This window comes from Balearica regulorum, chromosome 7 (assembly GCF_011004875.1).
Source record: "Balearica regulorum gibbericeps isolate bBalReg1 chromosome 7, bBalReg1.pri, whole genome shotgun sequence".
In the NCBI taxonomy this organism is placed as follows: Eukaryota; Metazoa; Chordata; class Aves; order Gruiformes; family Gruidae; genus Balearica; species Balearica regulorum.
Genome location: NC_046190.1, coordinates 10,601,532 through 10,617,193, shown reverse-complemented (window position 1 = coordinate 10,617,193; position 15,662 = coordinate 10,601,532). Strand labels below are relative to the sequence as shown.

The following is a 15,662-nucleotide window of genomic DNA, read 5'->3' as shown; positions in this document are numbered from 1 at the left end:
GGGAATTCTACACGTAGCAATCACTACTTGTTTTGGAATAGCATACTTCAAAATGTTTTATTGAGTGCATGTACAAGAGAAGTAGCTCTGCAAAACACCCAATTTGGAATAAACTAAACAGTACCTTAGGGAGGGTCAAATAATTTCAGAAGTGTATCAGTTGTACTCCATTGTTTCATTGTAGATAAATAGCATGTGGCTCTGACCAAATCTCCAGTGATGCCAGCATGAATCAAGACAATTGAGTCAAGTGGTTACAGGTTTCCATCCTTTCAAATTGATCAAATTGAAATAGCCCATTAGGAATTGATTTAAATCAGTTTAGATAAGCTCAGTCTTAGTCCTGGCCCTTGAGGCTTTGGCTACTGAAAGTTCACTTGAAGCTGGACATATACCAGCTCCACAGGCCATCAACTTTATTAGTGTGGAGATAAGCTGATTAGATCTTGTCAATCAAAGGTGCCAATATCTCAATTGAGCGTCTCTCCCAGTCTTTCTCTCCTTCTTTGTTGCCCGCTTCAATGCCTTAAAAAAAAAAAAAAAAAAAAGAGCAAGCAAGAGAGAGATGTGTGGTATGCATCCCCCTGGTTGTCACCAAGCAGGGTGCAAGAGTACTGTGATGATGTGGTGACTATATTAAAGAGGACATCAATTTGTTTTAAAGTGTTTTGATTTTTTATGGTGGCATTAAGAGAGAGAACATTGTGGTTGCAGCTTTACTAGAAAGCAAAGAGTTCTAGAAGGAAAAAAAAAAAAAAAAGTGTTTCTTTGAAACCTACCGGGTCTTTGAGTCTTGCTGTGCCAATGGGCGCTTAAGTGCTCCTGTAACTGGCATACTCTGATCCACCACCAGCTTAGGTACTATTCTTCTCTCCAAATTATTCATTTATATAAAATGAAAAGATTTGTGGATGTTTAATCCTTGCAGAAGTAATTTTAAATATTTGTTAAATATAGCCTGTTTGGGAAATGTTTGGTTATGCCAATAATGAGCATGATATATTGTAACAATCTGGGAAATCACAGCATGAATTAAGGTCAGGTTAGAACATATACAGTGACCCTCTCTCTGAAAATGAAGCTATGCATGCACTGAATAAATACATGCAGGTATTTGCATCTCTGCTTTGTAGAGGAAAAACCAGACAAACAGAACAACAGCTGTAAAAATCTAATAGTGCAGTGTTTCAGCTTTAGGCTTCATCATATAGTTAAAGATGGTATAGAGGAAAACTGGGCTTTTGTTCTTCACATCTGAAGTTTGCTCACACCATGCCTCCCTCATACTTCAAATGCAAACAACAGAAGCCCGTCCTTTTCTTCCATCACCCTACACTCACCACCCAATGAAGGCTGGAGCTACAGTGCTGCAGAACTACATTGCCACACTGGATTATCTCTTTATCAGTTATTCTTCACTCCACTGTATCAATTTTCCACTAACCAATCAGACATTCCTCTTAGAAAAGACTGTTTGACTATTTCTTCTAGATAAATGTATTTATAGCTACACCGATCCACACAGGCAACTCATGTGCTACATGTCTTGGGGAGAGAAAAGGAATTACTTGCTCCTTCCAGGAGACTTCAAGTGTATCCCCTCTAGTTAATGCTGCTATTTGGGGATATTCCGGGAAAAAAATAAAAATCTACTATCTGTGGGAGGGACTGTGAAGATCTTAATTATTCACTTGGGTACTGGAGTTCAGATATAACTCTGTTTTATGTTGCAAACTGCACCACTGTATTTACATAGAACTGAAAGATGCTCCTGTCTGATCTCACCTTTGTTTCCTGCCAGTCATTCCTGCCAGCTCCCCGTTCAGTCTGCATGCAGAGGGGAAGTTAATAGCCAACTTCAGCGCAAGGAGGATATCATAGCAGTAAGCTCTCTGCATTATTCAAGTGGGAGTTTTCTTTTGCCACTCCCCCCAAAAATATAAAACGTTCCAAGCAGGTTTAAAGACATTTACATGGGAAGAAATTGTAGGGAGAGTAGCCTTATTGCCTGATTGTAGCTAATTAGAATTCCTCCATGTTTAGATGGGGTTGCTGAGCTGTATTTTTTTTTCCTGTCTCATATACTGTTAACAGCTCTTGCGCTGCAGTTACAGTCAATCGGAAGCAAATGGTTTTTTTGAGAAGTTACTGAAGGAAATCTATCTAGCAGACCACTAATCAAATGACACACCTTTTTCCTCCAGCTACTTCTCATATTGGAATCACTAACTCATTGTTTAAAATCTCATTTTGAAGGCTACAAAGAAATGTATTGGAGTTCCAACTTGCCCTTTGATTGGTCTGCCTTACCTTCATTAGTCATATTTTTTCAGACTGATGTTTGTTTCTAATGCAGTTGTCTTTGAAAACCCATTTTTTTACTGGTTGTATGGAACTGTGCAGCATGGAACTGAATCAACAGTACAAAAAACATGGTGATAATATTTGATAGTAATCTAGTATTTCACAGTAAGTCTGGATAGTATGGTCATGACTTCCAAAATAATTTGTACATTATTAAAAATAGGATGTGCTCAATGTGAAATTATATGTAGATGGAACATACTTTTTGTCTGGGCAATTCCGAGACTGCTAAATAACATTTTTATCTCTTCTTTCAGTCAAGTAGCAAGTGGAGGAGCTGAGCTCTGTCTTGATGGCTGAGTCTAACGTAGTCTTATTGCTGTGTTCACTTCAGCAGACCCCTTCAGTTAATACTTAAATTCAGCTTAGCATATGGCCACAGAAGACAGTAAATACAATTTCTGGAAAGATGTGTTAGCCAAATAAGCAGGGATTTTTGGCAAGTTTTTACTTCAGGGCTACAACTGCTACTGAAGTTATTTGAAGTTTGCATCATGTGTGTACTGTATTTGGGGATGAGTGTGCCTAATGAAAATTATATATGCTTGTAAACATCCTCCCATTGTTATTTAATAAAAGCAAATCTAGAACATTGCCGGAAGGACTTGTATGTTAAGGCTCACTTTGACAGCAGATTTGTAATGTTCTTATTGAAAGTGCTTAAAAGTCATTTAAGGAGGGTCTGTAACTTTGAGGCCACTATCTTGAGGGAATGGTTTCAATGTAGTGACTCACTTTTGGACATAAATAAAAAGCTGGCAGTGCTTAGGGTTGTTTTTTTTCCCTTTGGAAGTTTTGTTGTTAAACAACCAAGAAACCCGTTCAGTTCATGGCATTGTTACAGCTCAGATGTGAAAGCTTGAAAATATCTTCATCAGTACACTCTTTTTCCATTGTGTTTGTTTTCTTTTTCTTTTTTTTTTTTTCTATTTAGAAAAAAGACTTTTTATCACTATGTCATAATCAGCTAATGAATGTGTTTCAGTGAGGTAATGTAAAATAAGAAAATAAGAACTGGAATGAATTACCGTGTGTACATGTACTCCATATACTTCTTTCACAAATTTTCCCAAGCCATCTTCTGGAGATAATATTTACTGACTATGTATGTGCTGATTGCACAGAATTATATTGCATATATAACACTACAGGCCAGGTTAAAGGTATCCACTGTGAACTGTCAAACACAGAAGCAAATTTTAGTATTAAAAAAAATAAAATAAAATCAGTAATTGTTTTATGTTCTTCCTTGGAGGTTAGTCCATCTTCAAGCATTAGAGGGCCACAAGCATCCATTTTCCCTGTTTTCCCTGCAGCTTGCCAGTTTTCTAACCAGGGAGAAATGTAAGTGAATATTGGAAAGTAAAGTTACGATTGACTAAGCTTCCTTTTCAGAAGACTCTTGGTTTTAATGAATTTGACAGAAAACGTAATTCAGAAAAAGTCCTCACTTTTTGCTTTTTAAAATCATATTCTTGAATTGTGAAGTAATTCAACTCTTCTGCTTTTAGAACAACATTCAGATGTCTCTGATCTCTACATTTTGGGAATTCTTATTAGCTTAAACACAATCACTTTCAGGAAAAGTCCTACGAGGAAGAAGGATTTTTCTCAAATGGAAAAAAAAAAAAAAAGGAAAACAAAAAAGGGAGGGAGAGAGAGAGGAAAAAAAATCTTTTCCTGTTTCTTCCCTGAGGCTGAACTGTTTATCACTCCATCCTTGTTCGATAGAAGTGAATTTTATAATAAAATTTTCCCTAATCGGGCTCTGTCAGTGAGGTGTCTTATCGTAGGGAGGAAAATGACACCGATCCTATCGAAAAACAGAGACGATGTCACAGTGTCCCCAATCACAGCTACTCAGCTTCCATATCTACCTTCTCCACAAACACCAAGCACTGCTTTTTCATAAGAACATCAAAACCTAGCGAAGTCATTAAAATTGCACCCGCGTAGAGTTGCAGGGATCAGCCGCACTAGCGCAAAATGGGATGTGGGAAAACAGACTCTCTAAATGTGCTAATTCCATTGTCACGTGTTTACGGCTTAATTTTAATCAGTTAAAAAAGCCACACATTGCAATAAATTGGCATTATCTTCTGTGACACCAGAGGACACAGTTGGTTCAAGGATTTAGAGGGTCGCTGGCAACAGTATATAGTGTTACAGACAAAGTATTTTTACGCTTGAACTACGGTAGCTAAGGTGCAATCCCCAGTTAAGACTGCAAACAAAGACTATAACCCACACAGTACTAAGTTCAACATGCAGACCACCTTCAGCCTGGAGACAGGGTAGAATGCTAAACTGAATATTGCTGAAGAACATTTTCTAATTTAATGGTTAAAGGTAATTTGTTGGCCAGTATAATTGAGGTTGCAGTTCAGTAGCGTTCTCTTATGCGTCCTGTACCATAACGAAGAAAGATCTATTGGAAAAATCCCTTCGCTGTATTTGCATTCAGTTTCTAAACTGATGGTACTTGTTTACATTGTGCCATTAGATTTCTTCCTCAAAACTGTGCGTTGCATTTTCTATTCCTCTGCTCATGGAAGTGTAGGTAAATCAGCCAACACAAACTGAAATGTGATAGTAGTAATACTGCTGCTTCCAGCGAAACCTTTATGGAAAGTTTAAGTTTTCTAATTAGGTAGTATCACAGGTCACATGAGAATTGTACATGGTATCCATCTCTACTCCTCCCATTTTCTTTCTTTTCCTTCCCCCCCTCCCCCTTAGACTTGTTCTTTCACTTGAATATGGCTGATCAAAATGCTTATAAGCAGCAGGGGAATTATTTTCTGTAGAGCAGTAAGATCTAACTAATAAACATCCATTTCAATAAAACCGTGTCTATAAAAGTTGTCTAGTTTTTTTCAGTGCATCAAACATGAAAAATGTGTGTGACCAGTTTAATTCTAGAATGAGCAAACAGAAAGCAACCAAAGAAACAGTTGGGGTAGGAATTTAACTTTTCCTGAATAAACAGGTCCTTTTAGGGTGTGAGCAGGTCGATAGCTGAACACAAATGTCTGTTTAAAACAGCACTAAAGAGCACTGCTAAATAATTACACAAAGTCATTACTGCAAAAAACAAGATGTGTTTAGTGTAGGATGCAGGTCATCACTCTGCTGTTTCCAACATTTGATATTTTGGCTTGGACAATTTAGTGCCAAGTATGTAGCATATCATTTCCATGCATTCTAAACCCTACAAGCTCTTCAAAAATAAACATGAAAATGGCCAAAGAAACTATTAACAGTGAGCAATGAACAGCATTAGCAAATAGAGTTAAATTAGCGTATGCATCTCTTTTGCATGTAAAGAAATAGGATCATTTGACCTATTTGGAAACAAACCTGCAAACTGTTTTAGATGGAAAACAAAGGGACAACATTATCTGACCTTGAGTTAAATCCAGAATTTTTTCATTAATTACATGTTTGTAAAAAATAAGAGATGCTAGCAATGAAAAAAAAATTCCTTAAATATATAAAAAAGGTTTTACACTCTACAGTTAATTTATGCATGAGTGATACACTGAAACAAGTTTATTGTCTGATTTTTCTGAATTTAATATCTATTTCTGTGCTTGCAATTTTCTTACTGATTTGGGTTTGTAACATGATGCAAGCTATGTTTTTTGCACTTCTTACCTGTTTAAACGGCTTGGGTAAATATGCAGGGTCATTTTATTAGGATAATAGAAAAAAATTGAGTGCAAATATAAAACACTGTTCTCTTCTATGTCTGGATTAGCAGCGAACTCTGCATGACAAAAAAAGACTTATGTCAGTATACTTGGCTTTATAAAGACCATTATGACTTTGATCTCTAAACCAAAATACAAACGTCTAATTGTTCGAAAGATTTTACCTGAGAGTTTTGCCACTGCATTTCTATGGATGTGTGCTTATGTTCTGTTGGGAAGAGCGTGACATATTATTTTTTAAAAAATGCTTTTGATTTTGGTTTAAAACCTGGCAAATTAGCTAGTGGAGTGTTTCTTTAAACTGCACTGCTTGCAGGTTTCCCCAGTTAAGACCCCCTAAGATTGTTCAGCTCACTTATAACAAGTGATATAGGTGATGACATATCACAGCCGGGTTTGGGACATCCACTTTGGATGGACTAACGGGTATTATAAACTGTCTGAAAATTATTAGCCAGTTCTTTAGAGGCGTGAGCTGGTCAGTCTCTGCCTCTTTCTCCTGTCTCTCAAAACTGCCCGATTTTTACAACCTGCACTTAGATCCTGTGCTGTAACTGGTTTGTGATCATATTTAAGTGGAATTACTGAATTTGGTTGCTTTGAACTGAGTGTGGGTTGGGGTGGGGAAGTGGGAGAGTTAGTTCATGTTAGATGCATATATAGGAGAAGAGTATTTGTTGGTGCTTATATTTGCATGCTTCTGTGCTAAAATTTTTAACTTATACCTATAAGCTAAGAATTTACTTGTTACTTATAGCAGAGTAGTAAAATATTTTACACTGAGTATATCACTTTGAAAACAGAAGTGTAAATCTAAATAGGTATTTTGTCTCTGAAAAGATGAACACAAAACAACCAATATTAATGTACCCAAATGTGCATTTTAAAGGTTATGAGGTGAAAGGATATTTTTTATAGATAGAAAGATGTTTACATTCTGTACATTCTTTTTAATAAAAGATAAGTGGAAATCATTGTTTCATATCTAGTTTTACAGAAAAATGTCAAAATAAGTGATGCTTATTTATGAATTCTGCACAGAATCACTTGAGTTTCATCTGTTTACATTGTGGATAATTTCATTAATTTAGATCTCTAAGTATGCACATTGTATTGAAATAGTCTTTCATTTACAGAGCTCATCACTTTTGTAAATTGTAGGTATGTTTGCTTATCTAAATGCAACAAAACCAGAGGGCTGGCACTCATTTATAAAACTATAAACTTCTTGTGTTATACTTTTGCACACATAGGCTGCGCCATTGAGCCACCAGTCAGATAAAACTGTTTTCTTAACTTGATATTGTGTAATGGGTGGAACTGAAGATGTACTTAACAGAACTGGATATCAGCATCTTTTTGTGTTTGTTACCATAATGGAATTTGGGGAAAATACAGCATGTTTCTAAGTACCTACTTGTAACGTTAGTCAGTGTCTTATAAGTTTGACCCTATTAGATTTTTTTGTATCTGTAAATATGCTGTAGTTACTTTTTAATACAGCGCTTATAACACAGTTATTTGTTCTTTTGAAATGTATATCAATTTCCTATTAAACATTTATCCACATACCGGGGATATTAATAATAAATTTACCAAAAAAGCATCTGGCTGTATTTGAGTAAGAGTTAAAAATGCAGTATTAATAATATGCAAGTAGTTAAAAGGTGGGTTTCCTGATCAGGATTTAAACTTAATTCATTTCAAAAAGGTGTCTGTTACTCTAATTAAAGTAACTTTTTCAAAAAGTATAAAGGTACTTTAACATATATATATGTTTGTATATATAAATACACACACACATAAGCATATGCTTTTAATTTAGGTATTGAATTTTATCCATACTGTAAGATCAACCAATTAACCTCTCTATCTGTGAAAGGGATTTGAGAAGTCAAAGTGAATATTATTGCTGCTCATCTAATTGAAGATGTAAAATGTCCTGTAAGTCTAGGCAAAAGATTATTCTGTTCTGCTTAATTTGTAATACACATTAGTAATATATTTGCATAAACACTAACCATATCTAATATGGGGGGAGGGGGGCAGGGTCTCTGAACATCATGTTTAGTATTTTTAGTTTCCTGGGGTTTGTTGTCTTTCAGTGTCAGATATTTGGTGTTTTTACTTTTTGAATCAGGGTACAATACATGAAAAATATAAGCACATTTATGTGAAATTAACAGTCACTTAATGATATGAAGGTATTAGAAAAAGAGGGAATTACCTTCTTTAATGGAACTATTAAACCTTCAGTTAATACTGATTAGTAAGATAAACTTCACACTCTGTAGATCTATGATATATGCTGTTAAAGATGCTGTATCTTGTTTCAGAAAATCTTCTGTTTAGAAACATGTGTGTTTTATTTTTAAGTGCCAGTTTGTTTTATGCAGATAGTCTCGATTTTTTCTTACTGTTGTCATTATATCTGGTTTTGCATGTGGCTCTGTGTCTCTCTGTGTGTGTTCTGTTTATGAATCTTTGTGGGGGGATACATGCGATCTTAAAACATTATTTGCATCTTTGAAATCCTGTTTTGTATTACTGTGGCCAGTTTTTCTTTCTTGTCATTGCGGATTCAGGATCCAACTTACCTGAAAACACAAATTCTGCTTGGTCCTGATAAGATCACTTCTTATGAAGCAGAATATATTTATAAATGGTCATTTTCAAAGCTCTTTAATATTAATTTCTAATGTTACAACAACGTAATGTGATTTTTTTTAACGTGATTCTATCAGGGTATTGTATTATTCAGCCATTTTTATAAGTTCATATGTGGTGATGTCGTAGTTTTTCATTACCAACATATAATGATGTATTCTGAAAATGTGCTGTCACTTAAATGTGTATGTACTTAATTTGGTTAGGAGACATATGTCTGTGATCACTAAAAAAGCATAGCAGAAATTACAGTATAAAGAACAGCAGACAGAGTCATTAGGTTTGAAGTATACCTACCTTGTGTATATAAAATAATTACAAAGTAATCAGAAACTCTTCCTTGTTTCTAGTATATTAAAGGGATGTTGTATAAATGTGGTGCAGTGGCATGGGGCAAGGTTTATTTTATGCCAGTGCAGCTGGTTAGGAAATCTGCAGTATCTGCAGCTTGTATGTATAACGCAGTCCAGCAGATCTCTGCCTTGTAATTATTCTTGCTATATATTACCTTGCTACTTCTATTACCATAGTACTAAGGATCTTTGTCTTGGATGAAGACTCTTGTATTATTTTCTGTGCAAATGGAGGGAAAAATACTTCCTATTCCAAAGCCCTAGCAATCAAACAGAAGATGGATGAGGATTAGCAGGCTGAAAAGTAAAAGAGCAGTGATGATTAGCATCCTGGGCAGGGATCTTGACGCATCTGTGGCCTGCATGTGATAAGTTTTGGGAGGTTTTTTTTTTCTTCTCACAAACATTATAGCAATAGAGTTTTAACAGTGGGATTGAGAAAGTTTGTAGGGAGAAATTAGTAATTGTAAAGGTAATAGAAAGGTAATTGTAAGTGGGTCTGAAAATCCTCCCAATTGTACTGAGCAGTGAGAGAGAGGGAAATGGGTATTTGCTTGCAGATTTCACTGGTAAAAAGTTGGTCCCTTTGACTGGTCAAACAGACTGGCCAAGAGGTTGATTGAGATACTGAATAAAAATTGAAAAAGTGCAATTTGCCTGGCCTTGAAAATGAAGATGAGCAACTGAAATTTGACATGGGAGAGGAACGGAAACTAGAAGTGGGAGTGAAGGAAGTAGAGGGAAGCACTGCAAAGAGAGGGATAAGTTGCCCAAATCACCGACTAGAAAAAAAAGACTGTTTTTGTCAAGGCCAGGGAATAGATTATTTGAGTAATTAATGCAAAAGCTTATGAAAGCCTGGACAGGAGATTTACATATCAGTTGATAGGAGAGTCTGTATTTCAGCATTGCCTAGAAAGAATCTACAAGATTTTAGACCTACTCTGGTGAAAAGAACCTGAAGATTATGCTTAGATGATGCAGAAATAGCAATGGTACCATGGGAACAGAGAAAAGACGTAACAGGGAGAGTTGAGGATGCTAGAAAGTTGAAGAACTTTTTTCTAGCCATGTTGAACTGGAACCAAAGGCTGGATATATTCAGGGGTGTTATGAGAGACAAGTCTTCTTAGATCATGTCTTTTTTCATTAAAACTAGAACCTACTATTGATAGTCTCAAGTAATTCTGATGTCAGATAACTATTTAACATAATAAATCAGGAGGCTAGAATAAAACTGGTCAGCCTAGATTTAATGTGAAAACCTTCATCCGTCTTGTGCAGTATGCTAAGGAGTGTGTTATGGTAGATAATGTACACAGGAAAGGTCAAAATAAAATATGTTTATTTTCTGGATCATCAAAGCTCACAAAAGGAATTTTTTCCAGGTTTTGTTTTATTTAGGCAAATGGCTGCACATTGTGATAAATGTGCACACATAACTTTTTTCAATAGTTTCACTGTCACAGCACAGTGCTTGAATATTTAAAAGTGTGGTAGATCTAAGGCTTAGTTGTTGAACTTGTGGAAGCATTGACGGAATGTGTTAAAACCAATTGTTCAGTTCAATGCTAGTGATGGACTGAGAAACACAAGAGTAACATAACTATTTGCTATCAGGAAAAACATTTGAAAAAACTCCTACAGCCTTATAAGGCACTGTGAGATTTTATGTATGTGCCTTTTGCATATAGACACACAAAATTTCTCTCTCTTTTCTTCTCTCTGTAAATATATATATACACACACATACATGCATCCAATTCTTAAGTAACACTTGGGAAGTAGTAAATAAACCCCTACTAGTTTGTCGTCACGTAAACAGGGGGACAGCTGATTCTAATGAAATCTTTGTAAAATGAGGCACCCTCTTTTTCAGACCTGAGAACAGGCTTGTGTTCCCAGTCATATGTCTGTCATTTCAAACTACATCTGAGAAGAGTTTTAGCTTCTCTGCAAACTTTTTCATTTTGAGGAAGCTCGTTGGGTGGTGTGGCAGTAACCTGTTTGGTTGTGGCCTTAGTATGGTAGATGGGTGTAATGATTGATTCTGAAGTTGGTGTCACCCAGGGATCGCAATGGGGATGGCTTACATTAGACTTTGTAAAATGAAGAAAAAGGTCCAGTAAGATTTTCGTAGGATATTTATTGAAGTATTTTGGGTTTGGTTTTATGGGTGTTTTTTTTAATAGTTCAGTATTGCAGTGATGCGTAAATGCTGCACAGAGATTTACATAGCAAGTGGTCTCATTTCTTTCTTAAGAATTTAATTTCAGGTCCTGCAAGTGAAGAGGTTTGCTTGCGCCATGCTGTACCCGCTTAATCTTGTTCCAGATTGCTTCACATTTATGTGCTATTCCTAAGGGCCTTATTGAAAAGGTTGGATTTGCACCTTCCAGGTTCAGTATTATCTACTCAAAGTTTTCCATGGCTGTTGTCTTGCATGTGGCCTAGAGAGGGAGAATAATTTGATAAGTCTGTATTTAAACTGATCTCTAAAGTGGAGAGAGAAACTGCTGACATACCTGGTGGAGGAAAATGATTAGACATTGACATAGCTCATAAATTCATAGATTTTAAGGATGGAGGACTGTTAAATCATCGTCTCATCTACTGTATAAAAGAAAGCCATTGAATCTCACCTAATTATTTCAGCATTTAACTCAGTAAGTTGTACGCATGAAAATATCTTGTCCGGAAATCCACCATTGGTTTGAAGGTATCGAGATGGGGAAGTCATCTCTTTCCTTAGTAATCATTCTAATAGTGAATCAGTCTGCATTTAAAGCAGCGGGAGATCCTATTTTTAATCTGAGTTTGCCTGGCTTCAAGGTTCAATCCTAAATTCTTCTTATTCCCTTTTCTGAGAGACGAGACTGCATTAGCAAGTGGAACCTTCTGCCATGAAAATATTTAGGACCATAACTAAACTTCTTTTCAGTTCTATTATGATAACTGAATTCCCTAAATCCCTCATTGTAAAATTTGTAAATCTTTTCTGTGGCCCTTCACTGTACTCTTCAATTATTCCACACCCTTTTTAAAATACGGAGAGGAGAAGGCGCTTTCAATTCAGTCTGGTGTTGTATTTCAAGGGAGTATGATTCACAGGTGATTCACTACGATTATGCAAGACATCATCAGGCAGCTTCTGTGTTGCTTTTAGGTTTCATGTCTGCCAAGTTATCAGAGTGTGTCATACCAACTCTGGTTTACTTTCTTTGTCTAACTGTAGAAAATGTGGTAAAGAATCAAAAGTAAGATAAGGTCTCCTGAGCAGCCATGTTTTATGTTTTCCTCCTAAATATGCTGAGATCAACAGAAGAGTAAATCATATTTACAAATATTATAAAAACTTCTGTGGACTATAAAAGTTGTTACCACGAGTGATAACCCCAGTCTGCCACTTCTGTCTCATGCTGATGACGTTGACGTCTTCATTGCAGCCCTTAGTGTAGACTAAAGGGGGTAAAGCCCTCATCTTATTCATGCCTTTTCCATCTTCTTTCTCCTGCCACAAATCCATACTGTAATCATGGGGTCTGTCAAATGACTGCAACTCCGTGTCTCAGGTGGGGTGATGGTTTTTCCCTGCCTATGAATAGCACTGATTCCTGCTAGCTTTTTGTATTATGATTTGATGGTGATGTTAGAGTTTTAAAATGGGATGTGGCCTAGAGGGCATGTGCTTCAAAGCAGCTCACCTACTTTCTCAGTGTGTTACAGTGTGTCCCTCTGGCAGAAGAAATGTCGGAATCCAAATTTTTTTTTCCACCTATCTGAAAGATTGACATCTGTACTGCATGCTGTGAGTTCTAGGGATTTGTTGTTTTCTGAAGCAGGAGCATCCTGAAGCATGTCCTGTTTGGTAACTTAGTAAGTGCTGTGTGCAAAGTGGAGGAATAGGGTGATGGGGTAGGGCACTATATATCTTCTTTCAACTGCATCTAATTTTTGTCACAGCTCCTGCAGCTATATGAGGAGATGCCAAACTTGTAGCAGAAATACAATGGTGTAGCAGGATTTCTGCACTTAGCTGTAGCAATTGCAATGGCTGTTGTAGGGCGAGAAATGATGGTCTAATTGTTGGCATAAAACGGACATGTAGGTAACATTGCCTTTGATCAGAAGGGTCATTTCACATAGGGAAGGTAACCATAGAGAATAGGTTAATGAAAATAGTGCTGGAGAAGATTTGTTCTGGCCCTCCCACTGCAGTGCATGAAGAGTCAAGTTCTTTTTCTCTTTATTCATTTATTTTTTTCTTTGTCTCTCTACTGCTGTCAAAGTCAAAAGCTCTTACTGAGAAGAGGCCAGCTGATTTCAGCCAGTGCCCTGCCTCACCAGCCTGCATTTTTAGGGACCTTCATCATTCAGTTGCTCCATAGCCTCCATTTCTGAGACTGTCTTGGTGTGCAAGCAGTGCAACTAGCAAAATGATTGCATTATTGCCAGTTTGTAAGCCACGCAAACTTAATATTTTTCCATGGATATTAATCTATGATAGCTAAGAGAAAAATAGTTTTACTTCTACATTCATAGGTGTGTAAAAGTGAGGTATCTGTCCTGGGTTGGACTGCTTCCATCTACTTCAGCTTGCTTTATGCAAACATGTGCAACATTGCATGACTGGCAAGGAAGTATGAAAAGCTCTGTCTGGGTTATCGCTACCTGCCCCACATGGAAATTACATGCCGGGTCTTCAGTAGGTCAGAATTTACTTAACTCTGAAATATGGCGTTTCAGAAAGACAAGAACCATCATTCTTATCTGTATTAACATCTAAACTAGCACTGAATTGTAATGAGATTTCTCAGGCCATCTCTCTTCTTGTGTTTCTCTCAGCTAGAGCAACCATCTGTGTTGTTACAATACCTTGTAAAGCTAAAAACGGCTTAACTTTGGATTTCAATTTGTAAATGAAGCAAAAAGAAAGCAATTTTATCCATTAGGACTTGTTTCAATTCCTTTCTGTTTATCCAGAACTTCTTTGCGGTGTGAATTAAAAACCAAACTAAGGGTGGCTGGCACAGTATCATTTATTTTTTTCTGCTCCAGGTATTACATTGCCAGTGTGTGAAGTTTTGTGTGTTTTATTTCTAACTGTGCATTGCACTGAGGAAATCCAAACTGTGTTGATAGGGCTGTCAATGCCTTCATTATCAGGTTGGGTTCTAGGAACCCATTTTGCTACTATGTGACCTTTTATACCAGTCAATAAAGTCAGTGGATTTGTGCTGGTATACAACTGGAATAACACAGTAATGAGTTGAGGCCCCAGAAAACAGCAGACAGCAACATATCGGTATATTTATCACTTTTAAAAGGTTATGGCAGCTTCCATTGGCCTATGCTTAAACATTAGAATTTGTGTATGAATCATATAATCAGGATCTCATTACGTTTTTATATTAAATTTATACTCAAAACCTGCTTTAAATTGCTGCATTCATAGAATTTATAACCTGCAATGCTTTCTTATGCTTTCCTCACCCATTTGGGTTTTGCAAGGGATCTCAGAAGAGTATGTCCTGGTGTCCATATCCTTCGTGATCCAGTGCCGAGGCACAGCTGGGTGAGCTAAGGGCAGGGCGACAACCTCAGCTCAGAAATGCCTCGTATGCATCTTTTTCAAACCAGTATATTTTCTGTAACCACATTTATTAGTATTACTGTTTTAATGTATCTGTGTACGTGTATGTATTCATGGTATCAGGGATGTGGTAGAATTCGGGTTTTTTGTCCTAAATGCTGCTGTTCATGTCTGCAGTCCACGCAGTTCAATCTTTCAGTCCTGTGCATTTACCAACCATTCAGGCTCCGTGCAGTATTCACACATATATTATGTAAAATAAAATAATAATAAAAAAAATACATTATTAAGACTGTGGGGGCTGTGAATGGATTATTACAATTTGCCTATCATGGTAATGACACCTGTTAGAGGTGTGATACAAAAGGCAGTGACAGGCAGTGTAATTTAGTAATTGTAGCTATTGTGCTGTGTAGCTGGTCAGTTCACCAGGCAAGTACAAAGAAACCAGTGTTAAGGCTAAGCAGGGGTGGGTAAGCTTAATAGAGAGAGCTAGTGCTTTACTGAAAGAAACTTTTGGTGGAGGGCTAACTCCCAGGGGGAAGGAGTTAGAATGGGTTGAAAAGAATGAACAAAAGTACAAAAATGGTACAGGTTTTCCTGTTTCCGTTCTTAAAGTGACAGAGGACTTCTGGCGATGAGCATGGCTCGCTCCACTGGCCAAAGGAGGGCCGAGAGGGAGAGGGAAGCTTTTTAAAATGCTAATTTATTGCAGCTGCAGAACTGAGGTAAGCCCAGGCTCACGGTTGTCTTTTTCTCTGTCTTGCTGAACATTGCAGTTGGGTTTGGTAAAATTGTTTTCCTGTCCAGGTAGTGATAAAGGGGTAACAGGGTCGGAAGGTAAGCTGGAGAGGTTGCAGAAAGCCACTGCTGGCAGGTCATAAACCTGTGCCCTGTGCGTATGTGCATCATCTGCATGTGCATATGTGATTTGAATGTTCATCTGGATGGCAGGCCTGCCAGCTGCTAATA

The 15,662-nt window shown here is 37.0% G+C and overlaps 1 protein-coding gene across 7 annotated transcripts in view; it reads left to right on the top strand.

Moving 5' to 3' along the window:
* VTI1A (vesicle transport through interaction with t-SNAREs 1A) overlaps positions 1 to 15,662 on the top strand; it is a 270,580-nt gene that overhangs the window by 84,205 nt on the left and 170,713 nt on the right. The window contains exon 6 of one of the 7 annotated variants that reach the window (XM_075757910.1): positions 1,802 to 1,883. The exons of the other annotated variants lie outside the window; for them this stretch is intronic. Within the exon in view, the coding sequence (XP_075614025.1) occupies positions 1,802 to 1,881 (80 nt within the window). The 3' untranslated portion in view covers positions 1,882 to 1,883. Of the gene's footprint in view, positions 1 to 1,801; positions 1,884 to 15,662 lie in introns of those variants that run through there. 7 annotated transcript variants of the gene reach the window in all.